The sequence below is a fragment of the Symphalangus syndactylus genome, chromosome 1 (assembly GCF_028878055.3).
Source record: "Symphalangus syndactylus isolate Jambi chromosome 1, NHGRI_mSymSyn1-v2.1_pri, whole genome shotgun sequence".
Taxonomy (NCBI): domain Eukaryota; kingdom Metazoa; phylum Chordata; class Mammalia; order Primates; family Hylobatidae; genus Symphalangus; species Symphalangus syndactylus.
Genome location: NC_072423.2, coordinates 118,994,496 through 119,021,534, shown reverse-complemented (window position 1 = coordinate 119,021,534; position 27,039 = coordinate 118,994,496). Strand labels below are relative to the sequence as shown.

Sequence of the window (27,039 nt, the reverse complement as noted above, 5' to 3'; positions counted from 1 at the left end):
CCAAACTCAATAACCATTAATGTTAAAAACAAAGAGGAAACTGGCAAATACTTATTTAACATTATTTTATGCCAACACCAAGTATTAATGAGAATACAGAGCACTGAACATTCTTTCATTAGTCAAAGCATTTTAACTTATACAACCTTATCAGAAAACAGTTTAGATTACCCCTAAAGTTGAACACGCACATATCCTGTAACCTACCAATTCTATTCCTACACATATCCAACACAAGTGCATCAAAATGTGTGTGCAAGGCTTATAATAGCCAAATACAGAAAACAATCCAAATGCCCATCACCAGTGATGTAGTATACTCACGTAATAAAAATGAACTACAGGTACATGCAACAAGGACGAATTCCATAAACATAATATGAAATAAAAGAAGCCAGATAGCAAAGTATACATATGACTCAATTTAAACAAAATTCAAAAGCCAGCAAAATCATCACAGAATTGGAAGTTACGGTAACTTCCTTTGGCGCAAAGGGAGAGAACAGTGATCGGGAGAAAGCACAAGAGGATCCCCGGGTATGCTGGCAATGTTCTACTTAATGTTCTGTTTCTTGACCCAGTGACAGTTTATTGGGTTTTCACACTTAGCAATAATTCATTAAGCAGTACATTTATGTTTTGTACGTATTTCCAACACCTCAATAAAAAAGAATTATAATTTTCAAACCAGAAAGAAAGTACAAAGTAATCTCTAAATACCTAAAAAAAATTGAAAACATATGTAACTATATATCATATTGGTGACAAAAGTACAAAGTGAAGAATTATTTAAATTGATTTTAAAACTCAGCATTTTGACTGCACGTATCATCCAGTGGGTTATATCCCAAAGGAAAAAAAGTACTTAAAATGCACTTTGTAGTTTTGTTGTTAGTAACAATACGTGTACTATTTTTAAACTATTCTAAACTCTAAGCTAAAAAAAAGATAATTATGTTAATGTTATTAATGGCCAAGAGTTTTCTTTTTTTTTGAGACAGAGTCTTGCTCTGTTGCCTAGGCTGGAGTGCAGTGGTCCAATCCCAGCAGCCTCCACCTCCTGGGTTCAAGCAATTCTCATGCCCCAGCCTCCCGAGGAGCCAGGATTACAGGCGTGCATCACCATGCTTGGCTAATTTTTGTATTTTTAGTAGAGATGGGGTTTTGCCATGTTGGCCAGGCTGGTCTCGAACGCCTGAACTCAAGTGATCCACCCACCTCGGCTCCCAAAGTGCTGGTATTACAGGCATGAGCCACCGCGCCCAGCCAGGAATTTTAGCTTATGAGAAGAAAAATAAAAATTGTAAATCAAGAGGTAAAAACAAATTTTAAATCTGAATTGGGGCAAGGCGCAGTGGCTCACCACTATAATCCCAGAACTTTGGGAGGCCAAGGCGGGTGGATCACCTGAGGTCAGGAGTTTGAGACCAGCCTGGGCAACATGGTGAAACCCCATCTCTACTAAAAATACAAAATTAGTCGGGCATGATGGTGTACGCCTGTAATCTCAGCTACTAGAGAGGCTAAGGCAGGAGACTCGCTTGAACCCAGGAGGCAGAGGTTGCGGTGAGCCAAGATTGCGCCGTCACACTCCAGCCTGGGCAACAAGAGCGAAACTCTGTCTCCATAAAAAAACTCAATTGGAAAAGTAGAATAAACTGAGAATTTTTCTCTTTTTAAGAAACAATAGTACCTAGATCTAACCTCTGAAAAGCTCTACGAGAAAAAAAAAAAAAAAAAAAATCCTAGAGAACCCAGATTGTGTTCTCTAACTACATCTTCTAACAAAAGTAAACAAGATTCCTTATAGAAGTGGTTTCAAAACTAGGGGTTGGCTATTCCCGAAACAAGCCTGTGAAAGCTCACTGCCGAGAAGCCAGCAAGCTGTCAGAGACAGGAGTAGGCTCATGTCAAAGGGAGAAAGGAGCAAACTTGAAAGAGCTCCCACTGGATGAAGATGAAACAATGTAAGCATCAAAAAGACTAATGACTGCAAAGGACTAGACGATATACATATACATACATATATGTGTAAGTTCTTAAGAATATAAAATCAATCTCACTAGATAGTTACGGAGATTTCTAAGGTACCTGACCTATGAAGAGGAACAATCAAGCACTTATCGTGCCTTGCAAAACAAACTCTATTTCAGTAACCGAATAGTTGTTCAGGGAAAGATCTTCTGTAAGAAAACTTCCAACTACAAATGGAAATGAAATTACAGAATAAGAAAATTATCATTTTGCAACTCTAAAGGATTACTACATGTAGACAATAATCAATTGATGTTAAAACTATTAAATAAAAGAGTGATGAGTTCCTGACTCACAGATGAGGGTATGAAGAAAAAAAAGAGTGATGGGAATATTTATAATAAGGCTGACAACATCTGACTCTAGTGATCAACTTTAACCCCTCTAATAGAGGCATATAATGTTTGGTTGTCTCACTTTCTATGCAGCAATAGGAGAAATATAGCACCAACTATGACAAATTCCTATTTCCCCAAGCCATCCCCCCCAAAAAAAGTACTGGATCAAGGGTCCACATCTAATCAGCCATGTGCAAGAATGGAAAAGCAGTTGATAAAGGACTATGTTAAATAACACCAAAAGGGTGCAATAAAGCTTCTGGTATTCCAATTTGGGCCAAGACAATTTGTCTGTAACAAATAAATGACACTAAAAAATAAGAGACCAGGAATTAAGAGACTTAAGTGTCACAATATCTAAACACAATCCTGGCTCAAAGAAAAATTACAAAATGACATGTATGAAAGCACCAAGAAAATCTCAACACTAACTGGGTATTAGATGATATTCAGAGACTACTGTTGAATGTATGGGTGTGATAATGAAATCATGGTTATACATTTTTCTAATCCTTTTCCTCTAGAAAAAGATATTTACTAGTAAAATGATATTATTTTATTTAAAATACTCCAGCAAGAGAGAGAGAGGGAGAGAAAAAGGGAGAGGGGGAATGAAAGCAGGACACAAGATGAAACAAGATTAGCCAGTGTTGATTGCTGGAAGCAAATGATGCTACCTCATTATTCTAGCCTCTCTACTTCTATATATGTTGAAATTTTCCATAATTAAAAAAAAAATTTTGAGCCAGCATCTTGTTCTGTTGCCCAGGCTGGAGTGCAATAGCATGATAATAACCCACTGCAGCCTCACCCTCCCAGGGTCACATCTCAGCCTCCTGAGTAGCTGGGACCACAGATGCGCACCACCACACCAAACTCTTCTTATTTTTTCTAGAGACAGGGTCTCCTTATGTCACCCAGGCTGGTCTCAAACTCCTAGGCTCAAGTTATCCTCCCACCTCAGCCTCCCAAAGTACTGGGATTAAAGCCATGAGTCACCATGCCCAGCTGATAATAAATTTAATAAATGGGTTAACCTAAAATGTCTGTTAATATTTCTTTTGGCCAGGAGTGGTGGTTTTCATGCCTGTAATCCCAGGATTTTGGGAGGCTGAGGCAGGTGGATTATTTGAGGTCAAGAGTTCGAGATCAGCCTGGCCAATATAGTGAAACCTCGTCTCTACTAAAAATACAAAATAAATTAGCTGGGTGTGGTAGTGCATGCCTGTAATCCCAGCTACTCGGGAGGCTGAGGCAGGAGAATCACTTGAACCTGGGTGACAGAGGTTGCAGTGAGCCAAGATCACGCCACTGCACTCCAGCCTGGGCAACAGAGTGAGACTCGGTCACAAAAAAAATTCCTTTCAGTTCTAGAATTTGATGGGTCTATATTAAATTTTGTAAAATATATCCACTGCATGCTTCAGACTAAATATATTGGCTTAATATCAGAAATATTTTTTAAAATTATTACACATAGAAACCACAATGATTACAGAGTGGTAAATGTGTTATCTAGGAAAATAAGCTTCAGATGGCTATAGTTTTCTGTGAAAAAGATACAGATGTCAATAAATGCTTCTAAATGCATAAAGGAGATCATGACCAGTTATTTTCTGTAGCTGTTGATGAGAGAATAAGATGAAAGAGATTTAAATTATATTACAAGGATAGTAAAATAGATTTTTGCTCCATTTTTTCTGTCTCTTTGTAACAAATTATACCATCATATTCTTCTGACATTCTTTTAATCATTCATTAAATTCTTCAGCATTGACTGAGTGCCTGAAATACACATTACTTTGCTGGCTTGGCACTGTGGGGTACAAAGGTGAGTAACAAAATGAGGTTCTATGCCGTTAAAATGCTTATAGGGGCCAGGTGCAGTGGCTCACGCCTGTAATCCCAATACTTTGGGAAGCCAAGGCAAATGGATCACTTGAGGCCAGGAGTTCAAGACCAGCCTGACCAACATGATGAAACCGTGTCTCTACTAAAAATACAAAACTTAGCGGAGCATGGTGGCATGAACCTGTGGTCCCAGCTACTCGTGAGGCTGAGGCTGAGAATCTCTTAAACCCGGGAGGCAGAGGTTGCAGTGAGCCGAGATCATACCACTGCACTACAGCCTGGGCAACAGAGCGAGACTCTGTCTCAAACAATAAATAAATAAGTAAAATAAAAAATAAAATAAAATGCTTATAGGATCTGCAACCACAATTTTTCTTGTTCACTGAGGGTAAACCTAATAGAGAATTCAAGATTCATCTTACACTTGAAATTTTGTTACTGATTACTGAAAAATTATCTACAAGCGCCCAATTGTGAGTTTGACAGAAACCTGGTCTCAATAGTTATGAACCAAAGATTCACTCCATAGGGTTCCCAGATCCCCTAAAATCATGTGCTAGGTGTTGACTGTATTTTTCTGGAGAGGCTATAATGGTTTTCATTCATCTTATTCATCTCAAATGGTAAAAATCACCAATGGAATGGAGCCACACATCCTGTAGCAGAAACTTCTAAAAAAAAAAAAAAACAGGAAAAAGATGAAACATGGTACCATCCACCTGCTCAGCCTCCACAGATTCTGCTTTTGGAAACTGAAACATAAATTCTTAAAATTTGCACAACTTTTTTTCTGGTGCTTGAATGACCTCTAGTGGCTACTTAAAATTATCACAGCCAATTGCTCACAGCAGGAATTAGGTTGGTGCAAAAGTAATTACAGTTTTTGCCATTAAAAGTAATGTAATAAAGAACTAAAAAGTGTCGAGAAATAACAAAATTAAGATGGCATCACAAAGGAGCACCTGGCTCAATTTCAAGTTATTATACAAGCTCTCTATTATCCAACCAAATGTAGTTCACAATACAGTGTGTGTAATTCAAAACAGTTCACCAGATAGTTCAGTACGCGCCTTTTTTTTTTTAATGAAATAAGTACGATTTTCCCTAAATTCTTGCATTTCCAACTAACAAAGCATCAGCAAATACCCATGAAGAGAACAGTACTGTAATAAAAGATACAAGAACCTCGGGAATTAACACCCACCCTTTCCTCTCAGTTGAGGCAGTACCAGGAATACAATGTCAACAAAGTACAACAACTGGAGTAGGAGAAATACTTTGCGAATACAAACTGGCCACAGAACTCAACCTGAGTGAGAACAGATAACAAATATGGTTCAGGAACTGCTGGGCCAAACTCTCCAAGTGGGAGTACAGCAGCAGCAACAGCAAGTGCCAGTAGAATGAGGCCGTCACATCACCCAGAGTGACCAGCAGGTCCCAGGTTACTTCACATGCCCTCTGCCCAGCCCCTTGAGAATTCCTGCAGCAGCAAAAACACACCATCTTCCAGGTACTGCTGCAGGGAGTCCCAAGAATGCTGATACAGTTTTATTCATTTATTTTGAAATATTTGTCAGTATCTATATATACACAAGGCACTGTTAGGCACTGGGGTGGAGTGTTGAACAAGACAGTTCAAAATCCCAGTTCCAATGGAGCTTGCAGTCTAGTGTGGAAAGAAAAATAAATACATAAAATGCCAGGTGGTGATATATGCTGTGAAAAAGATACAGTAGAACAAGGGTTTGGAAATTACAGGGTGGCCATAGTACTCTTTTCCATAAGTTGATCATCTCAATTCAGACTAGCTTTTCTTCAAGCACTCAAAAGCCATAGTGGCTGGTGGCTACTATACTGGACAGTTCAACAAATCTGAAACTATCATCTATGCCTTTTCAGTTCATAATCTTTATCCTCTTTCTGAATCCTAAGAGAATTCATCCAACTGATCTCCAAATTCACTAACTCAGCTTCCTAAAGTATCCATCCTACTTATTACTGCAACCACTGAATAATTTAATTCAACAGTCATATTTTACATATTCAGAGGCTCTTTCTTCACAGCTCCTGAGCAACGAATGCCTGCTCTGATGATGCAGGAACATCCTCTAAAATATTGGGACTTTGTCTTGGACTTTAAGTTCTCTCCCATCTCCTACAGCTATTCCATCTCATTGGAGACCTTTTGCTCTGAGCCATCAGAAAGAACCCCCATTTTTGAGATCCTAAGCCTTCTCATCTTCCTGGTGATACTGCCCTATATGCTCAATCTTTTAGATAAAAATCTACTTGACACATTTCTGAGAACCAAGCTGGGTACCATCAGTAATCATATAGGTCACAATTCATTTATTTTAGGCCCCCCAAAAAAGGAAAAATTTAGACTTTGTGGCATTTTACTAGTAGCTCAGAGATCCAACAGTTTGCAGGAAATAGAGATGGAATTGTAAGCAAGGGAAATACAGTGAAATTAAATTAATCTCCACCCAGACACTGTAAGGCCAGCTGGGATACTATCCCAGCAATTGGCTACTGCAGTGAACAGCACAGAGAGACAATTTTCCAATTCCTCTTAAGGCTCCAAATACCAGTTGGCTACTACAGTGAACAAGACAGACACAGAAATTTTTCCAATTTCTCTTAAAGCCCCAAATACCACACAACCAACTTCAACCCTACAAAATCCCCTCTCCTTACCCCTTTTTTACTCCCTTCAGGAGCTCCTGCTGTTTTCCCCTAAAAGCCTTGGTTCTTTTCACCTATGCCGACTCTTGAGCTTCTCTCAGTTCAAGGGATAAAACTCCATTACCAATTAACTGTAACACACATTAACAGAATAGGTAGAAAGTAATCTTTCATATGAAAACACTAAATTCAAAGTGAAAGGCCAAAAGAATTTGAATTTTGAATTATAAGCTATGCTTTAACTAGGAAATACATTAGTCTGTTGAACAGACTACAAGAATACTAGAAACGAAAAAAGCCTTATCAAAAACAAATGAAATAATGATGAGTAGAGTTCACAAGCCTTGTTAACTCTGCTGTGCCATTTTAATGATGGACTGCATTGTAAATGTGCTGCTATGTTTAAGCCTAAAGGTCTGTTGAGCTGACAGTTTTAGAACGATTGCCACAATCCCACAGAGAAAAATCAAGTGAAGGTCAGTGAAAGCTGCATGTTCTAAATTACAGAATCAAGGACTGTATTTCTTGTCATTCATCACATTTAAGTAATAAAAGACATTACCTCAACGACAGGTGTATTTTCCTGGAGCTCAGTTGTGTGCGAAGCCAGTAAACCAATCACCCGAGCAACCTTGGCCCGTCTGTAAGTGGAGAGAAAACAGGCTCTGAAGAGAAGAGTTGGGGACCGAGGAAACTAATCCCAGCTAGTTACATTATGCAGTGATGAGCATTAGATATAAGACTGTAAAATAAAAATGGAATGTGACAGGTCAGGCCCACACTCCCACATGTACACAGCCCAGAGAAACTCTCCCTCATATACATAGGGAGACACGAACTGTAATGTCCGCTGCAATACTGCAACAGTGACAAAATTTAAACAGTTGTGGTTTAATAGTAAAAGGAAAAATAAAAATTTTAAAAATCTTTAACCAGAGAAAAGGGCAAAACGGTAATTAATCCTTTTATTGCTGAGTATAGAGGCATTTGGCTAAAGGTCTCTTTTCTTTAATAGCTTTTTTTTTTTTTTTTTTTTTTTACTTGAGATGGAGTCTCACTCTGTCGCCCAGGCTGGAGTGTGCAGTGGCGCAATCTCGGCTCACTGCAAGTTCCGCCTCCCGGGTTCACGCCATTCTCCTGCCTCAGCCTCTCCGAGTAGCTGGGACTACAGGCGCCCGCCACCACGCCCAGCTAATTTTTTTGTATTTTTTAGTAGAGACGAGGTTTCACTGCGGTCTCGATCTCCTGACCTCGTGATCCGCCCGCCTCGGCCTCCCAAAGTGCTGGGATTACAAGCGTGAGCCACCGCGCCCGGCCTAAAGGTCTCTTTTCTACTTGTTAGTAGATCAATGAGTTCCTATGTAAGTAAATAATATCTGAACAGTAACATATCTGTATGTATTAAGTGTAACAGAAATTTTTACAATCAAAAGTTTTTTAAATATTGTACTATTTGCATAAACACTAGTTTTAATGAGGTGTTCCTTTAGTATCCAGCAGAAAACTGAAGTTGATAAATTACTATTAATAAATCACATTCACTGTGATTTGAAAAGGTATTTCATGCAGAAAAATTAGTTTTGATGAGTTTTTTTCTAATTAAAACAAATGGTGAGTTGATGAGAACAGCATTCTTGTTTAGTGATGTCTGCATGTTGTCTGGGATAATCAGTATGTACCTTAGTCAGCTTTTATTTTTTACTATCTTAAAATAAACCTATGTGGTACCCATGGAGGAAAATAAATCAGACTCAGAGAAGTACTACAGGGAAAATGTCTGCGTTATCACAACTCATACAGAAATGATTCTTATAAATTTTAACACTTCTTAAATTGCCCATTAAAATCTCTTAACCTACACAAATTAAAGAAGTCCTAGGCAATTGTAGAATTAGCATCCCGCCAGTGAATAAAAAGATTATACTTTAAAAGTAGTCATTTTGAAAAATATCTGTAGGACAATTGGAAAAGCCATCCTCCCACCTCAACCCCCCCACCAAGTAGCTGGGACTGCAGGCATGCACCACCACAGCCAGCTAATTTTTTTACTTTTTATAGAGATGGGGTCTCACTATGATGCCCAGGCTGGCCTTGAACTCCTGAAAAACAATCCTCCCATCTCAGCCTTCCAAAGTTCTGGGATTACAGGCTTGAGACACTGCATCTGTCTATCTCTTTTCAAAGACAAGCTCAGAATACTTATGAAACACTTAACCATTTTTCAATTTATAAAAGTAAATATTGGCTACCAGATTTATTCAACTAAAATAAAAATGTATCAACATGCCAATTATTTTCCCTAATATGACCAAAAACAATACCTATTAGAACAAGAGAAAACACACTACCTAAAAACCTTATACTTTTAAAATGGAAACTTTAAATCACTTATGAATATTCACTTTTTACCAAAATCCTAAATACAAATACCACATGCCCTATATACAACACCCTCACAGTACAGGTTCCTTCTCAAAATTCAGGTTTTCTCAGGTCACCACTTCAGGTGCCCCCAGTGACTTGACACTATATGTACCTCAGAACCAACCCATCTCCACGACAGCATGTAAGGCAGCACTATCTAACAAACCTTTGTGCCCTGACAGAAATGTCCCACATCTGAACTGCTCAATATAGTATCCACTAGACATGTGACTATCAAGCACATAATATATGACAGATGCAAGTAAGGAACAAAACATTAAAAAAAAAATTTTTTTTTTTTGAGACAAGTTCTCACTCTGTCACCCAAGATAGAGTGCAGTGGCGCAATCTCCGCTCACTGGAATGCCTCCCAGGCTCAAGCAATCCTCCCAACTGAGCCTTCCAAGTAGCTGGGACTATAGGTATGTGCCATCAACCCTGCTAATTTTTGTATTTTTAGTATAAACGGGGTTTCGCCATGTTGTCCAGGCTGGTGTTGAACTCCTGAGCTCCAGTGACCTGCCCACCTCGGCCTCCCAAAGTGCTAGGATTACAGGCGTGAGCTACTGCATCTGGCCTTAATTTTTAATTTAAAAATTACCCCCACAGTTGAGGGTGAGGGAGACAGTACCCTTGGGTAATTACTCATCTTTCATGTGCCTGGTCCTGGTTACCTCATAAGTACGACCAATAACAATACGTACCTCATGTTCTAAGGATCAAAAGAGATAATCCATGTGCAGAAAGTACCATTGTGTCTGACAATATGTGCTGAATGCGTAAGCTACTATTAATTTTTAATTTAAATAGCCCCCATGAAGTTAATGGCTACCACATTAGAGCAAAACTAAAATTTTATAGTTACTTATTCATTCATTTACTTGTTTATTATCTGTCTCCCCGACCAGCCCAGAAGATCCATGAAGGCAGTGCTGTATCCCGATCGCCACTGTAACACCTAGACAGTTTGTTGAATAAATATATCAACATCAAAAGCAAAATAACTAAACACATTAGTAGAAAAAAAGTGCATAAAAGTATGGCTGTACAAGGCAAACAAAAGGCAAACAGGATTTCCAATGTAAATCTCAGTAGAATTAGGCTAAACTAATGAGAAAAAGATTCCCTTTAAACTAAAAACCGTATGACCTACAGAAGATATAAAATGTGAATTCATTTTTTTTTTTTTTTTTTGAGATGGAGTCTTGCTCTGTCACCCAGGCTGAGTGTACTGAGTGGCACAATCTCGGCTCACTGCACCCTCCGCCTCCTGGGTTCAAGCCATTCTCCTGCCTCAGCCTCCCCAGTAGCTGGGATTACAGGTGTGCACCACCATGCCCAGCTAATTTTTGTATTTTTAGTAGAGATGGGCTTTCACCATGTTAACCAGGCTGGTCTCGAACTCCTGACCTTGTGATCCGCCCACCTCGGCCTCCCAAAGTGCTGAGATACAGGTGTGAGCCACCATGCCCGGCCTGGTGTGAATCTTTATACACCAAATAACAAAGCATGAAAAGTAAACCCATAGTAGTGGTAAACTTCAATTTTCTTCTCTTCCAAGCACTGAGAGAAGGCAACAATGAATACATTCATCAATACATTCACACATTCAAGCATCCTAAATAAAATTACAAAGTCAAAATAACAGATGTATCTATCAAACTCTACACCCTACAAACAGTGACCACTCTTACTCAGTGGGAGTCTGTATAGGATGGTGTCTAAGACTCTGAATTCAAAGTCTTGGACCTGGCCCTGGCCCCACCACTGGGGGCGAGACAGACAGTACCCTGGGATAATTACTCATCTTTCATATGCCTGGTAGGCACAACAAGTGGGACCAATAATAATATGTACCTCATGTTGTTCTAAGAATCAGGAGATAATCCACATGCAGAAATTACCATTGTGTCATGACAATTTGTGCTGAATGAGCAAGCCACTGTTACTATATTATTATTAAAGTTAACTGCATTCATGGCATACATTAAAAATGATTTTATATTAGACCACAAAGATAAATTATTAGAATTCCCTAAGGCAGAAATTATAAAGGACTCATTTTGATGTAGTGAAAGGAGAAAAGTAAAAATAACAAATATAAACCAAAAAACCTAAACACTTGTGAAATTAGAAGCACTTCTGCTGGGCATGGTGGCTCACACCTGTAATCCCAGCACTTTGGGAGGCTGAGGCAGGTGGATCACTTGAGGTCAGAAGTTCAAGGCCAGCCTGGCCAACATGGTGAAACCCCATCTCTACTAAAAAATACAAAAATTAGCTGGGCGTGGTGGTGGGTGCCTGCAATCCCACCTACTCGGGAGGCTGAGGCAGGAGAATCACTTGAACCTGGGAGGTGGAGGCTGCAGTGAGCCGAGATCGTGCCACTGCACTCCATCCTGGGTGACAGAGTGAGACTCTGTCTCAAAAAAAAAAAAAAAAAAGCACGTCTATATACCTTATACATCATATTAAAAAAGGAAAACTTTGGCCAGGTAAAGTGGCTCACATCTGTAATCCCCAGCACTTTAGGAGGATGAGATGCAAGGATCACTAAGGCCAGGAGTTCAAGACCAGCCTGGCCAACAAAGTGAGACCCTGTCTCTATAAAAAAATAAAAATAAATAAAAATAAAAATAAAAAATGTTTTTAATTTAGCCAGGCATGGTGACATGCACCTGTAGTCCCAATTCCAGCCTCGGGGACACAGTGAGACCCTATTTTTTTTAGAGTGAGTCTCTAAAAATAATAATAAAATAAAGAAAAGAAACAAAAGAAAAAATAAAAGGGAAAGGTAAAGAAAGCATCCATAAATCATAATCATGTAAGTAACACAGACCTAAATTATAAGACATTCTCTGCCTTTAATGATTGCAGACTAAACACTTCACACTCACTTTTCTGATCCCTCTAGAGTCTCTAAAATACAACTTCTTTTTATTAAATGATAACTGGAAACAAAAAGGAGGGCTAAAAGTGGACTAGAAAGTTTGAGAAAATCTCAGATGACATGCATAGATAGAATTAAGACTGACAGAGAAGCAACAAAGGAATCCTCTGTCTAAGAACCACAGGTAGACAGACGTTCCCAAGGAAGCCTCAGGGACTTGGAACAAACTAAGACAGAAAGCAAGAATGAGCCACAGGACAATCATCAGATTACAACTGCACAAGGAACAATTGTGTCCTTGTACAAGGAACAGTTGAGTCAATCAGGTCCTGCCTCTTTTCCATCACCCTTCCCTGGTACACAGAATAAACCCTGTAGCCCTGGCCTCCAGGGTAAACGTGGAAAATTATTCCTACAGTGAGCAATACACCTTGGGGTGGGACATAGGTATGGACGTGGGAAGCAGAGACTGTGGTCCACCAGATACTGAAACAGGGAAGGGGTTAAATGAGGAAAGCCAACTCCACTCCAAAGAAAAACTCACCCTGGCAATTGCAGAGGCCTCCAGCCTGCCTACCTGATCTTCAGCCAGCTGGAATTCCAAATTAAAGTCAACCAGTCGACAGGCCTAACCTACCCACACACCAACCCTTTATTTAAAGGAGAGGCTACTGGAGAAAGAGACTTAGGCAAGCATAAAGGAAACTCATATTGCCAACTTCTATACCAATCAATTTAATCATTTATTCGTAATATAAACTAAGAACCAGAGATCACCAGGCATTTGAGAAATAAACAGCATTAAAAAGCAGGACCATGATGAAAAAGTGACCTACAAGTTCAAGAGATAAGAATACGATGTTTATAATCCTAATTTTGTTCCCTTTTTTTCAAAGTCCAGGTTCCAGGCTTATATTATATAATCCTAAAATTTAACCTTTAATATTAATAACAATATTTAATTCTAAATTCTGCCCCAAGAAGAGAATTTTTATAATCCTAATATTTATCCTCAAATTCAGAAGTATATGATACACCAAATATATGCAGCTGGGAAAAAGGACCAATCAGAGAAAAAGAAAATGAACAAAACCTTTCAAATATGATTGTTGAAATTAAAAAATTAACTGGAAATCCTAAATAATTAAATGAGTGGGGATAAATACCAAGCTTGAGAGCTCAAAGATAAAGTCAAGGAAGAGCAATGAAAGAATAGAGTTTGCGTGGACACAAAGAAGGAACAACAGACACTGGGGCCTATCTCAGGGTGGAGGGTGAGAGGAGGGAGAGGATCAGAAACAATAACAATTGGTACTTACTAAGCTTAGTACCTGGGTGACCAAATAATCTGTACAAGAAACCCCCATGAGTTTACCTATATAACAAATCTGTATTACGTACCCCTGAACCTAAAACAAAAGTATAAAAAAGAGAGTCTGGCAGTTCTTCAAAAGGTTGAACACAGAGTTACCATTTTATCCGGCAATCTCACTACTGTAAGAGAAATAAAAACGTATGTTCACAAAAAACCTTGTAGACAAATGTTCAGAGCACCATTATTCATAATAGCCAAATATGGAAACAACCCCAAATGTCCATCAAGACCACATAAGCAAAATGTGGTATAGCCATACAGGGATTATTCAGCTATAAAAAGAATGAAGTACTCACACATTCCACAATACGGATGAACCTTTAAAACATTATGCTAAATGACAGAAGCTAGACACAAAAGGCCACATACTGTATGATTCCATTTATATGAACTATCAAGAATAGGCAAATCAGCTGACAGGAAGCAGATTAGTGGTTGCCAGGGGTTGGAGAAGAATGGGTACTGGGTTTCACTGGGTGAGAAAAATGTTCTGAAATTAGATAATGGCAATGGTCGAACAACTTTCAATATACTAACACCTACTGAACTATACATATTAAAATGGTGAATTTTATGGTATGTGAATTATATCTCAATAAACAAGAGAAAGTGAGAAAGCAAAAGAAAATTTGAAAGAAGAGTCAAGAGACACAAACTCCCACACCCATCCTGTAGGGGTTTCAGGAACAGAAAAAGGATGAAATAGGAAGAAATCTAAGAAATAATATAAAAGCTAAAAGAGGGATGAAGAGGCTAGGCATTGTGGCTCACACCTGTAATCCTGGCACTTTGGGAGGCCAAGGCAGGTGGATCACTTGAGGTCAGGAGTTTGAGACCAGCCTGGCCAACATGGTGAAAACCCATCTCTACTAAAAATACAAAAATTAGCTGGGCATTGTGGCACACACCTGTAATCCCAGCTACTCGGGAGGCTGAGGCAGGAGAATCCTTGAACCTGGGAGGCGGAGGTTGCAGTGAGCCAAGATCGCACCACTGCACTACAGCCTGGGTGACAGAGCAAGACTCTGTCTCAAAATCAATGGAAAGAAAAGAAGGGAAGGAAGGGACGGGAGGGACGGGAGCGGAGAAGGAAGGGATGGGAGGGGGGAAGGAAGGGATGGGAAGGGGAAAGGAAGGGACGGGAGGCGGGGAAGGAAGGGACAGGAGGGGGAAAGAAGGGACAGGAGGGGGAAAGAAGGGACAGGAGGGGGAAAGAAGGGACTGGAGCAGGGAAGGAAGGGACGGGAGCGGGGAAGGAAGGGACTGGAGCGGGGAAGGAAGGGACCGGAGGAGACAGGACTGGAGGGAGGGAGGCAGGCAGGCAGGAGCAAATTAGTAAAAAGAGATTCCTAGAGACAATCTAGTAAAATTTACAGGCCTGGAATGAAAAGAAAAGCTAACTCAAGTCACACACAAGAGGAAAAAAAAAAAAAAAAAAAAGGTAAGGTTTACCCCCAAGTCCTACAGAACTACAGTTAGTACCAGAAGAGAGCTCAAACTCCAAAGCATGGCACAGAGGTAAGCCACTGAGAGGCCTTCTTGAAAACAAACAAAAAATACTACCAGCCAGGCGCGGTGGCTCACGCCTGTAATCCCAGCACTTTGGGAGGCTGAAGCAGGTGGATCACCTGAGGTCAGGAGTTCAAGACCAGCTGGCCAACACGGTAAAACCTTATCTCTACAAAGACACAAAAATTAGCCAGGCATGATGGCAGGTCCCTATAATCCCAGCTACTCGGGAGGCTGAAGCAGAAGAATCACTTGAACCCAGGAGGCAGAGGTTGCAGTGAGCTGAGATCATGCCACTGCACTCCAGCCTGAGCTGAGCAAGACTCCCACTCAAACAAACAAAAAAAAAACTACCAAATGATAAAATCTAATCAACCAAGAGGAGAACTACAGCAAAGAAACAGGAAAACTATGTTTTTAATTAAAAAATTAATGATGGATGAGCATTTACTTTACCTTATTCAAGTATAAAACTCTTATTTGAAAAATAGAAAAATTTCCTAAATTCATATCTCAAAAAGGCACTTGCCACAGTAAAAAGCAACCTATGTAATGAGAGAAGATATTTGCAATCATTTATCTGACAAGGGGTTAATATCTAGAATATATAAAAAATACCTACAACTCAACAACATAAAACTCAATTCAAAAATTGGCAAATGACTTGACTAGGTCTTTCTCCAAAGAAGATATACAAATAGCCAACAATCAAATGAAAAGATGTTCAACATCACTAGTCACAAAATACAAATCAAAACCATAAGATACTACTTCACATCCATCAGGATAGCTGTTAGCAAAAACCAAAAACAGAAAACACTAATGTTCATAGCAGCATTGTTCACAATAGCCAAAAGATAGAAACAAGCCAGTGCCCAACAACAGATGAAAAGATAAACAAAATGTGGTATATACATACAACGGGATATTATTCAGCCTTAAAAAGGAATGAAATGCTGACACATGTTAGTTATAACATGAATGAACCTTGCAAATGAAACCAGCCCAATTGTCCTATAGAACTGATGTTGACAGTCTTTTAAAATAAACGTAGAAATTGACCCTCCCAGTCTTAAAACTTGAGAAAGTTACATTTGTCTTATCTGAGTTCCTTTCTTGGGAAACCAACCATCAAGCCTCCCAGATAGTTATCAAGGAACTGAAACTTACCAAATCACCATATCTGGACCATAAGACACCAGACCCCCTCACCCATCACAATTGCCTAACCAACTACCTGCTTCCTGCCAACCAATTCCTCTTCCTCACCCTTCCTTAATTCCTGTTTTCCCATACATGGTTATATTTCTTCCCTGCTAAACACATCCCTGGTTTTAGTCAGTTGAAGAGACAAATTTGAGACTGACCTCCCATCTCCTTAGCTGCAGCACCCAATTGAAGCCTTCTTCCCTAGCAACACTCATTGTCTCCGTGACTGGCTTTCTGTGCTGTGAGCAACAGGACCTAGACCAAACCCCTTGATGTTTCAGTAGCAATATGACGTACTCACCATAAGCAAATTCACAAAGATAAAATAAGCAGAGTATAGGTTACCAGGACTGGGGAAGGGAAAGGGGAAGTTACTGTTTAATGGGTAAAGAGCGTCTGTTTAAGATGATGAAAAAGTTTTGGAAATGAATAGTGGTGATGGTTATACAACAATGAGAATGAACTAAATGCCAATGTACACATAAAAATGGCTAAAATGGAACATTTTAAATTACGCGTAATTTACAATTAACAAATTTTTTATATTACAGTATTACACTACTACTATATGTGAATTATACCTCAAAGTTGACTGGCAAGGATAAAAGGATATACAATTTGACAAGTACTCAATGTTGGAAGTTTTAACAAAAGGCATTTTAGACACATTGACTGAGATTATATATTGATACAATTTTTTTAAAAGTATTTCAGCAATTTTTCAGAAGTCATAAAAATATTTACTGCCTTCTATCCATTTGTTCTAATTCTACAAATCTTCCCTACAGAGAAAAAGAAAAAGCAGGCACAAAGATTTATTCTCAAAAATGTTCATCAAAATGTTGTTTACAACATTATAATACTATCAAAATGATCAGATATTCACAACATATAAAAAGTTTATCTTAAGTATTATGTATTTTATTTTTAAATGTTAATAACATTTAAAATACATAATATATATGTTACAGGGGAAAACAAACTTATAAAATTATATCATGTGATTCTAATTTTTTATATGCAAAACAAAACTAAAGAACAAATATATCTACGTAAATAATAATTATCTCCCAGACTAAGTTAAGGACCCTTTATCATATGCTGTCAAGGTAATATAACCTGAGGTCAGAGAAAACCTCGCTGGAAGTGGCTTTGAATGGAGAAAGAATAAAAGAGGATTCCTACCAGAGAACTTGTCTACCTCAGTATCATTTTATTCAAATTAAAACTGTTTTACAATCAAACTTCAATTTTTAAAAGTGGGGGAAAAAAATTTTGGTCCAAGGGGATACTAAAACCAGACTCCGGGCTGATACAGAGGGATGACTGTACTTGGAAATGATCTGGAATGTCTGTTTTAAAATGTCAGCAGGGGGCACCCCATTCAAGGATATAATACGTTTTAAATAAAAGTGTTTAAATAAGTATTTCATTGATTCATTTTTAATGAGCATACCATAAGCCTTCTCAAAGTATTAAATACTCAACCATTACCTAAAAATCCTACTTTTTATTACCAGATTTTACTTTGGGAGAGTAACATTAGAAGACGTATAGTAAGAATTACCCTTATAATTAAGCATTTTCTAAACTCCTATTGGTTCACCCATATTTCACCAACACAGAAGAATAATTATTACCATACCACTGCCACAATCCACAAAATCCTTTCACCTCCATTTTTTCATGTGCCTGTCCTAACAATCATGAGATAAGCAAGCTTGATGATAATAACTACAACTTCTACAACCCCAACCCCATTGTAAATGAAATACCCACTAAGAATCAGGCACTATACAAGGTATCTCATATATTTACCTCATTCAAAGTTGAATAATTACCAAAAATCTATTAAGTAGTTATCCCATCCCAATTTTACAGATGAGGAAACTGAGGCTCAGCAATTAAAGTACTTGGCCCAGAAAGCTGATCTTTCATCCACACCCAGGTCTGTCTGAATCCTAAACCTGTGCCATTTCCTTGTCCCACCCATACTCCCCAGGAAGCAGAGACTGAGAAAAAGATAATCATTTGGCCAAGTCTTATTGGCAACCAGAACCCAGAGCCTTCTAACACTTGATCTACTGTGCTCTCCACCTGGTATGTTGCTTCTATAAAAAGCAAGGATACTTCCTCCCATTGGGAGTTTATAAATCATAATCCCATTAGATTGTAAATAACATCTAGGGAAGCTATGTGCTACATGAGGGAAAGATAAGGGTGGCCAAGGGAAACTTCGAGGAAGTATAACTAAATTAATACACAGGGATCAGGGTTTAAGTATTTTATAACCAATACTCAAAACAGTAACAGTTAGCCAGGCACAGTGGCTCACACCTGTAATCCTAACACTTTGGGAGTCAGAGATGGGAGAATCACTTGAGCCCAGGAGTTCAAAACCAGCCTGTGCAACATAGTGAGAGACCTTGTCTCTATGAAAATAAAAAAACAAGAACAGTTAATAAAGTTTCCAGGAGTAGCTTAGATAATCCCAGAATTGTATTTACAATATTAGGAGAAGGGCTATTTTTAATATCCTAAAATTTATAATTGAAATGCCCATAAAAATTGCCTATGAGTAATCATTACCTCAGAATAATTTATGATAATTATTTAGGACTCTGCCTTTGATAAATATGTACTCTGTAACCACTTAATAAAGTCATGAAAAATAATTTTTAAAATATAAATGTTACTTACATATCCCAGTTTGGAGCTATCCGCAAATGCTGGATTAGCAATTGGAACTAGAATAAAAAATTTAAATGTAAAAAAAAGAAAAAATTAAAATGTTTAAGTCACAAAACACAGAAAATGACAGCAAAGTTAACAGCTCAGGACTTTATGAAAAGGAAATTTACACTGTACACCAAAAATGATATTTACTAAATTACAAAAGCACTAGTATACGAATAAGATTAAAATAAAAACTAAGAACAGTACTTTTAGTTTCTCCTACCACTTTATATTCGCTAAATGACTGCCCTTACCTGATAGACACACACCAACTATCAAAAAAAGTAAGCTTAATACTATCCTGGAAGTAAATGAACTTAAATTTTTTCAAGCCAATTCCCAAATGAGGGACCACTGTAGAAAACACCTCCGAACCACTGTAATTCCTTTCTGAGGATGACTTCAAAAACTCTGCCAATCGATGTTCAAACATGAGCCAAAAGAAACAAAAACCAAAAAAACTCTGACAAATTCCCTTGAGCTTACCAATAGACCAAGATAGTCCAAAAAGTAACATTCTCAGGGGAAGAAGGAAAAAAATGTCTTAGAGGATTGACGTCTTCCTTCAATGTCACATCAGCAACCCTGCAGTTTACCAGATGACCCAGTAAAGGAACTGACACCCCCAACCCATTCCACATGGGGAGTTCATTCCAGTCACTAATGAGAAGGTAAAAGGTCTGGCTTATGATATCACTTTTTTTTTTTTTTTTTTTTTTGAGATGGAGTTTCACTTTTTTTGCCCAGGCTGGAGTGCAGTGGTGCGATCTCAGCTCACTGCAACCTCTGCCTGCGGGTTCAAGTGATTCTCCTGCCTCAGCCTCCCAAGTAGCTGGGATTACAGGAGTGCACTGCCACACCCAGCTAATTTTGTACTTTTAGTAGAGACAGGGTTTCACCATGTTGGCCAGGCTGGTTTCGAACTCCTGACCTCAGGTGATCCACCCACCTCGTCCTCCCAAAGTGCTGGGATTACAGGCGTGAGCCACCGCGCCCAGCCTGATTTCAGACTTTTTTTTAAATCTTACAAGTTAACCTAAAATGGAAACCTGAGTATTACCAACAAACAAACAAAATAAGTTCAAAATCACCATCTACTGTCATCTACTTTAGGACCTAAGGATTAAGCAGAGGCTAATTTTCATAAACCTAAAATCGTGATATAAATCAGTTTTTTCGTGGCAGTTAAATCAAACTGATATTTTAGCACTTGTTTGAGCCTCTATAAAAGCACAAATTAAAATGCCTAAGGCATGTCACAGAGGCCTACCAGGGGGGAATGGAGGAGCCTGGTGGCCACCTCCTGGTGACCAGCCACCACGCACAAATAGCAAAGGAGATTCAGCTTGGCTCGGGAGGCCCCCATGCTCTTCTCAGTGGAGTCGATCTGCGAGCACACTTGTTGCAAAAAGTCATTCCAATCTTGGTCTTTCAGAAACAATAACTTATCCACTGCCATGGAAAGAAAATAATAAAAGTACGTATGATGAGAAAAAAAAACTGCTGGAAACATCACATGAGAAATAAACACAGAATTATGACAGCTAAGATGAGGACAAACATTACACTGTCAAAACCAAAAATACTCCAAAGATGACACTATTTTTATTTGTCCTTCTATATTCCTAATCTCTTTATCTATCCATGGAAACTTTTTAACGACTTCAATGGAAAACTATACTTTCAAATAAAGCAGATGTCTAAAGCAGAATTGTCCCACAACCTACACTATAACAAAATGCAAAGTTCAATACGACTGGAGTAAAAGACAAAAGAGCCTTTGTATAAATAAATCAACTCTCAAATGTTGAGAAAAGCACAAATCCTACAGTCCTTAAAAAGTTCCAAAAAAATTATTGTAAAAAAATAACAAGAATAACATGATAGCTAAAAATCACCTGAAATTCCTACCTCCAAATCCCTATACAAAAAAAAGGCAAAATCTAGGAAATGTGATACCCCCTAAAATTAACATATTTTTGGCTGATCTCTATCTTTAGACGAAATAAATTGTAAATATAATCTCCTAAATAACTCAAAAAAAAAAAAAGGGAAATAGTATTTCCAGGTAATAATTCTCTGGGTTTGCGTAAATAGTCCTACTTGGCACTGAAAGCACTACTAAAATACTTTGCTTCACTTGGCCTTTCAAAAACGTCCTTCTACACAGTTTCTTTTTTGTTTTTATCAGTAATTAAGTTGACCAATATAAACCCTTAGCTAGTTTATTTAAACCTAAATATATTTTAAATTTACTTCAAATCATAGATTCTACTCTAGCCACGATGAGTAATTTTCCCCAAATCGAGTTTAACAGCTTAAAATATAATTTGTTAAACAAAAACACCAGTTTAAGGTATGTAAAAATTTCTCACGGTCACCCTAAATAAGACTTTCGTTAGCTCAACAGAAATGTAATAATTATCCCTTAGGTATCTCCACTCCCATACCATCTCCACAGTCATGAACCACCTAGTCCCATTCTCAAATGTCCTGGTCCCTCTAATAGAATCCCAATCCTTCACTGTTGTCCCCAACCCTGTGCACCTATACCAGCCATAAATGGTGGAAATTCAACCAGCTCTAAGAAGAGAAGGGAGGAGAAGACCTCCCACCCACTCTACAGGAAAACTTGCCCAGATCTACAGGAACCTCCCCACCCACAAGAGGACAGGGCAGCCCAGACTCAGCTAAGAAATGTCAACAGCTGGCACAAATGAATTACAGATTGTTTACAATTCGTATAACACTGCCCCAAGAATATAGCCAATTGTCAAGACAAAATAAATTTAGTTATTCACATATAAATTTATATTTGCAAATAAATGTCATATTTGTATCTGTATACAAAGAGTCTACATGTTCAATAAGTCCTTTATGATCCTACCTGAATATGCTGGTAGATGCAATATTTTTGGATCAAATTTAACTGGTGGCTGTTTCATTATCTGTAGTTAAAAAGAAAACTTTTGAGACAATTTTTAAGATGGATATCTGTCTCCTTATATATCCCTTATGTCAGATAATAAATCGATGAGGACAAAAAAAGAATGTGTAAAATGTGTTACCAAAAAGAATAAGAACAATGACTTTTTGGATTAAAACATACAAATATAGATAATAATTTATTTTTTAGAATCATTTCAACTGATATCTGTAATAAAATAAAGCTTCATAGAAAACATTCACTCCTATCTTGGCTTACTTTTTAGCTAATTTACCTCTAATTAGAAATTCAGTCATTCAACAAATATCTATTGGGCACCTGCCAAGGTAAGGCTCTATGCCAAGTGCTAATGGGGATACAAAGATATAAAAGACACAATCCTATTTTCAGAGAGCTGACATCCTAGTTGGGAAGATGAGACAAACATTCAATAAACAACAAAATATTTCACAATTCAAAATATACAGGACATAACTACAGAGAAAACACTGGACAGAAAGAATTTTTTTGTAAATAGTAGTTTAGAGAATACAGCAAGCACTTTAGTTGATATAGTTAGGACCGGGTTTACAGAACATGTAGAAGGTGAGTTGAGGTCTTGAAGGATGGTTAGAACTTTATGGTTATATTAGAGAAGACACCACTCCAGGAAGCCATAATAGCATGAATTGGAAAGTGCACAATTACTAATCAAGTATTATGCAACTCCAATTACCACATTCTACTGCCCTCCAAAAGGAGGAACAGATAGGGATTATCCTGCCTGACTAACACTATACCAATTTTAATTCCCAGGTTTTGCTAACTATACTATAGACCTATAAGATGTGAACATTAAGAGCAGCTGGGCAAAAGGTATACAGGAACTCTCAATTATTTTTGAAACTTTTCTCTAAGACTAAAAGTAGTTTAAAATTAAAAGCTAAACACAAAAATTTCCACTGATTAAGACTTCCCAGAAACTATCAAATATGGTTATAAGAAGGAAAAAAGAAACAAAGAATATTGTCTAAAGCAAGCTTGTCCAACCTGCAGCCCATGGGCTGTATGCGGCCCAAGACGGCTTTGAATGTGGCCCAACACAAATTCGTAAACTTTCTTAAAACATCATAGATTTTTTTGCAATTTTTTTTGTTTTTTAGTTCATCAGCTACTGTTAGTGTATTTTACGTGTGGCCCAAGACAATTCTTCTTCCAGTGCGGCCCAGGGAAGCCAAAAGATTGGACACCCCTGGTAAAGATATCACAAATTGTTCTAGAAAGCCCACGTTGAAAATGCCCCAATGCTCATCAAACTTAGCATAATAAAGTTACTCTGCCAGACGTATGAACTCACAAAAAGAAGTAGCTCCATTATGAAAAACAGCTAAATAATCTATATGAAATGCTGTCTATCTAGAAAATAAACATGAATCCAAGAACCTTTATGGTCTAAACCACAGTAATGTTCCCAATGAGATAAGAAAAAACAGTCATGAATTAATACAGAAAAAGACATTTAAAAATAAGAAAAAGAAGCAGGAAAATTAAAATAGAGAATAAGTAGTGGAATGTGAGTATGTTGGGGAGCTGGAAGTCAGGACAAAACAGAGGGACTTAGAAATGGATTTGTTTTTTAAAGTAGATACTCATTATCCCCTAGCAATAAAGTATTATATTCCAAAAGACAAGAAGCAAAAAAACTCACACTGGTTTAGAAGTACATTGTGAACTATGACTCCACAAGCTCCCAGAGTGTCTCCCCATCATCTCCCCTGCAGTTTTAACAACCTGTGAGAGGGTAGGGCTTCTGTGTGATCTGCCTGCCCAGCCCAGCCTGGTGAGCAGTGCCCTCTGACCACTTCTGCCTTCAAAATATATCAGAGACTAGAATATTTAGAGTGATTCACATTAGTGCATACGGAGAAACATAAGGACTGAGAGCTAAGGTCTGAGGTCAAGAGGCTGGCAACCTCTCCATAGCATGTGGAAGAAAGCAGTAGTGACAGGCAGAGCTGACTCATTCAAAACAGAGGGGAGAAAAGTTAGAACTCCACTGAAGTGGAAGTGAAGGCAGAGGAAAGGGTTGCAGACAGAGGGGGAGCTGGAAATGCAGACATGCAGCACAAATGAAACAGAAGCAGACAAGAGAAACAGGAAAGATTATACAGTAAATAATATTCTGAATGAAAATCTCATGCAGATTTCGGATCTCAGTAAAGTCTACAACTCAGTTGTTAGAGTATCTTTCTGCACCTTTGGATTGTCGATAATGGGGGTGACAACAAGATCTGAGTCCGTGTAGATAAGCTCCCTCATCTGGGATTCCAGGTCCTGCTGACTCAGGTGTCCACTTGTAATCTGAAATGAGAACAAAAATTAAACTTTGTTTCTGCGACTAATGTAGATCTTTAAAACACTGAACTAATAGGATGCTGAGGAAGACACCACTGTAAAATATCACCTATATCAATGTACTTCAACTGCTATTCAAGATGCTTGCAGTCTCATTTGATTTTCACAAAAATCCTAAACTGTAGGCACCATCATTCCCATTTTACAGATAAAAATATAAAACTCTGAGAAAGTAACTGAATTGCCCATATTACCACTAAGGCTGGCTAGGACTAGAAAAAAGATCTTCACAATTCAGTGTTCTAAACTGTGATGAGGCAAATTGGTTTTTCCATAACAGCATAGCTTCTTTTTGGTTTTTTTTGAGGCAGAGTCTCGCTCTGTCCCTCAGGCTGGAGTGCAGTGGCGCGATCTTGGCTCACTACAAGCTCCACCTCCCGGGTTCACGCCATTCTCCTGCCTCAGCCTCCCAAGTAGCTGGGACTACAGGCGCCTGCCACCACGCCTGGCTAATTTTTTTGTATTTTTAATAGAGACAGGGTTTCACCGTGTTAGCCAGGATGGTCTCAATCTCCTGACCTCAGGATCCACCCGCCTCAGCCTCCCAAAGTGCTGGGATTACAGGCATGAGCCACACGCTGCCTTTTTTTTTTTTTTTTTTTTTTCAGACAGAGTCTCACTCCATCACACAGGCTGGAGTGCAGTGGCACAATCTCGGCTCACCACAAACTCTGCCTCCTGGGTTCAAGCAATTCTCCTGCTTCAGCCTCCCAAGTAGTGGAATTACTGGCGTATGCCACCATGCACTGCTAATTTTTGCATTTTTAGTAGAATCGGGGTTTCACCATGTTGGCCAGGCTGGTCTCGAACTCCTGGTCTCAGGTGATCCACCCACCTTGGCCTCCCAAAGTGCTGGGATTATAGGCATGAGCTACACGCCTGACCAACAGCTTTATTTTTCATTCACAGAATGCTAATCAATTTATTTCTGCTTTACAGAATATTCAATGTGAAATTGAAGCTGTAACATAAAAAAAATTTCAGACTTAAATATAGACATGCTACCTAAGTGTTAAACCTCAATTATTTATTAAGCCTAGTTAGAGTTGATACATAATGAAATGAATCAGCAGACATTCACCATCAGTTATTCCTTTGAGATGGTTCTTTGTGCTCTATTTAAACATAATTTGTATTCCTAGTGCTATGCCTCAGTATTTCCCATCAGGAAAAAAAAAAAAAAAAGAGAGAGAGAGAGAATTTATGCTTAAGAACCTTAAAAGAAACAATGACTAGCAAACTAAATAAAATAGAAAAGTAAATCAGTGAAGTAAGGAATAAGGAAAATAAATTACCCAAAACTGAGTGAGGAAGGGGCATGGATAAAGGAACTGAGGAGTTAGCTAAGAAAGTTTCTGGAAACCCAAGCTGCCCCATGCAACTCAGACAAAAGACATAAGAAAACACACAAAGAGGTCGGGTGTGGTGGCTCACGCCTGTAATCCCAGCTCTTTGGGAGGCCGAGGTGGGCATGTCACGGGCTCAGGAGTTCAAGACCAGCCTGACCAATGTGGTGAAATACCTTCTCTACTAAAAATACAAAAATTAGCCAGGCATGGTGGCATGCGCCTGTAATCCCAGCTACTCAGGGGGCTGAGGCAGAAGAATCGCTTGAACCTGGGAGGCGGAGGTTGCAGTGAGCCGAGATTGCGCCACCGCACTCCAGCCTAGGTGACAGAGCGAGGCTCCACCAAAAAACAAAACAAAACACAACAACAAAAAAAAAAAACAAAGAATGAAGAGGAAGTTTGTTTAAAACAAGAAAATCTAAGTTTAAGAACATGGACTTTCATGGTAAAAAGACAGGGGTAAACTCACATTGCCAAAAAAAAGATGGACTTTAAAGACAAAAAGACGGGTAAACTTACACTGCCACTTGTTAATTATGTGCTCTTAGGGAAGTTAAAAAAGCTTTGTTTTCTTCATCTATAACAAAGATTAAAATGAACAAGCTTTCAGATTTGTGAAGAATAAACATAAAGCATTTAAAACAATGCCTGGCACTGCTTGAGAGAAGACAGTGATAGTTAATCAAGACATTTAAATATATACATCATACTTGCTTCAGTGGAAAATGGATGGAGGGGAGCAATAGAGAACTGAGGGGACCAGTTAGCAGGTTACTGCAAAGCCTGGATGGAAAGGATGGTGTCCTGAGCGAGGAAGGGGGCAGAAGGAAAGAAGTCAATGATAGAGCAAAGGGCTGGATATCCCTGCTGATTTAACACTGAGGAGGAACTGCTAGTAAATTATATTAGTCCGTAAAGTAAGACATCAATATTTGAAAGAGGTGGCCAAATTATCTTTACATATAGATGATATAACTGAACATCCAAAAAGCCAAAATTAATCAATGGGAAAACTCTTAGAAATAATGTAAGAATTAGGGCAAGCATGGTGGCTCACGCCTGTAATCCCAGCACTTTGGGAGGTCGAGGTGGGTGGATCACCTGTGGCCAGGAATTCGAGACCAGTCTGGCCAAAATGGTGAAACCTTGTCTCTCCTAAAAATACAAAAATTAGCTGGGTGTGGTGGCGGGTGTCTGTGGTCCCAGCTACTCAGGAGGCTGAGGCAGGAGAATCACTTGAACCTGGGAGGCAGAGGCTGCAATGAGCCAAGATCACACCGCTGCACTCCAGTCTG

General features: G+C 38.7%; 1 protein-coding gene and 1 pseudogene across 8 annotated transcripts in view; both read right to left on the bottom strand.

Moving 5' to 3' along the window:
* Positions 1–27,039, bottom strand: part of ULK4 (unc-51 like kinase 4) — a 769,027-nt gene that overhangs the window by 628,520 nt on the left and 113,468 nt on the right. For all 8 annotated transcript variants that reach the window (XM_063611260.1, XM_063611259.1, XM_063611278.1 and 5 more), the window contains 5 exons: positions 24,237–24,341; positions 21,942–22,002; positions 20,325–20,506; positions 19,019–19,065; positions 7,474–7,552 (listed from right to left, as the gene is read on the bottom strand). In XM_063611260.1, coding sequence (XP_063467330.1) covers positions 7,474–7,552; positions 19,019–19,065; positions 20,325–20,506; positions 21,942–22,002; positions 24,237–24,341 — 474 coding nt within the window. The remainder of the gene's footprint in view (positions 1–7,473; positions 7,553–19,018; positions 19,066–20,324; positions 20,507–21,941; positions 22,003–24,236; positions 24,342–27,039) is intronic.
* Positions 22,629–22,771, bottom strand: LOC129461546 (uncharacterized; annotated as a pseudogene).